The 1,762-nt window shown below is 45.7% G+C and overlaps 1 protein-coding gene across 3 annotated transcripts in view; it reads right to left on the bottom strand.

The window, feature by feature from the left end:
• The window catches only part of nrd1a (nardilysin a (N-arginine dibasic convertase)), a 22,203-nt gene extending 20,672 nt beyond the window's left edge, over positions 1–1,531 (bottom strand). The window contains exons 1-2 of one of the 3 annotated variants that reach the window (XM_032500477.1): positions 1,430–1,531; positions 535–769 (exon numbers count right to left, since the gene is read on the bottom strand). In XM_032500477.1, coding sequence (XP_032356368.1) covers positions 535–734 — 200 coding nt within the window. In that variant the 5' untranslated portion in view covers positions 735–769; positions 1,430–1,531. The other 2 variants (XM_032500476.1, XM_032500475.1) reach the window with 2 other exon arrangements.
• Between the last annotated feature and the right edge of the window lie 231 nt (positions 1,532–1,762).

Here is a 1,762-nt window from a genome sequence, read left to right as displayed (position 1 = left end):
GGGGTAAGGTCAAAGGTGAAAGAGCACAGAGAGTTTCGAGTAATAAGTGCTGTTTCAGTTAACTTTATATCATCCATTGTTTTCTTTGCTATTGTGAAAAGGCTGCAAGATCAAATGTCTCTTTGCAGACTTCATCTCATATCCTTTTGAGACTCTCTTCTTTTATGGTTTTTCACAGCAAATTTCGCTGTGTATGCCCCACAGAGGCCTGAGGCACTGGCGTGTGCTTACAGCATGAAATCGTCCCATCAAACTACAATAATATTGTACTGATCCAACTGGAAGAGAAGCGCAATATCATTTTTGGATCTGGGTTAGTGGATCTGGGTCATTTTCTCATCAATTTCACCGTTATGAATACGAGAAAATTGTACCCTCACATGTGCATCACTGCACACAAAAAGTATAATTAATAACAAGAACTGAGAAACAAATTACAAAATAAAAGAGACAAGTCATGTAACAGGGCCACAGTACAATGCATTATTGAAATACTCTGTATTGTAGCTGTTAGGCAGATTTCACTTTATTTACCTGTACTGTTTGGGGTCACTGGGGGACTTGATGATCTCGCTGTCTCCAACATTGTCCCCCCCTCCTCCTCCTCCTGCGTCCCCTGCAGCGTGGCACTCCTCCCGGGACACTGGGTCTGCACCTTCTGCTGAGCCTCCAGCTTGGACCGAGCTTGAAGAGTCAGACGCCGAGGCGTTTCTGGATTTGTTTGTCTGCGGCATCTTCGGTAGTGATGATGAGACTTTGGCACTGCGGGCTGACAGCAAGGCGCGACCATAAACAACGGGACAGGTCGCTGTCACCGGCAATTTACTCCTCAGCACGGCAACGCACCGTGTCAGCCTGAACAGAGCTATGATGAATACCCTCCCTGGCGGATGAGTATCGCAAAATGAAAGCTCACAAACCAATGGGACCGAAACAACACACATTAACAAATACCCGGCTCTGTGGAATAGGCCTATAGGTTTGAACCTGAACACACACACACACACCACAAACAGCACAACACAATACAATACAGCTATTCACACAGGCTGTCTGGTGGTTTCGCCCTATTCAGCTAGGTGTCAGCTAAAATACGAGCCAGCAAGACCCCCCCCCAACCTTCACCTAAACCTCATATATAGCCTATATGTTGCTAGGCCTAGGCCTACACAGCCAGACTAAACACAGACAACCAACCACTACAATGACAACCGCCAAGACGTTGCCTATCCTTTACTTCCAGAAAGATAAACAGAAATGTGTAGCCTACAACAGGCTAACCAAATAACTCAATTTCAACAAATTACAAATATTATTTAGTTTGAGCTTTAACGGCTATAAAGCTTATAGTTTGTGTCAAGGCAAAGCCGAACCGAAACTTTAACAAGTACTTAGCGAAGCCGGGTGCGACGACAATTTGTATCCATACCTTCCTCCCTGTTGACAGCAGAAGGGCCTCTGCATACGTGTATACGAGTCTCCCTCCAACAAGAAGCGCTCTGATTTGCTGAGAAGATTCGGTGCTTCACTATGCCGCACTCTGGTTGGTTCAAAGACCAAAGAGGCGTGGTTTGAGCGCTAACACGTGCGTACCCTGCAGTCAGGAGCGGTTAATAGCTGCAGAAAAAGGGACAGTGGCAGAGACAGTAGCCACCTGGATGGAACCAGCAGCTGTTAGCCATCTGTTTATGATTATGACTGCTAGCTTGAGAATGTTTAACCGATCACTTGTCATAGCCTGTAAATGTCATTTTGTCATCCC

Source organism: Etheostoma spectabile, chromosome 20 (assembly GCF_008692095.1).
Source record: "Etheostoma spectabile isolate EspeVRDwgs_2016 chromosome 20, UIUC_Espe_1.0, whole genome shotgun sequence".
NCBI lineage: Eukaryota > Metazoa > Chordata > Actinopteri > Perciformes > Percidae > Etheostoma > Etheostoma spectabile.
The sequence above is the reverse complement of the archived record's forward strand: the minus strand, read 5'-3'. Positions and strand labels throughout refer to the sequence as shown.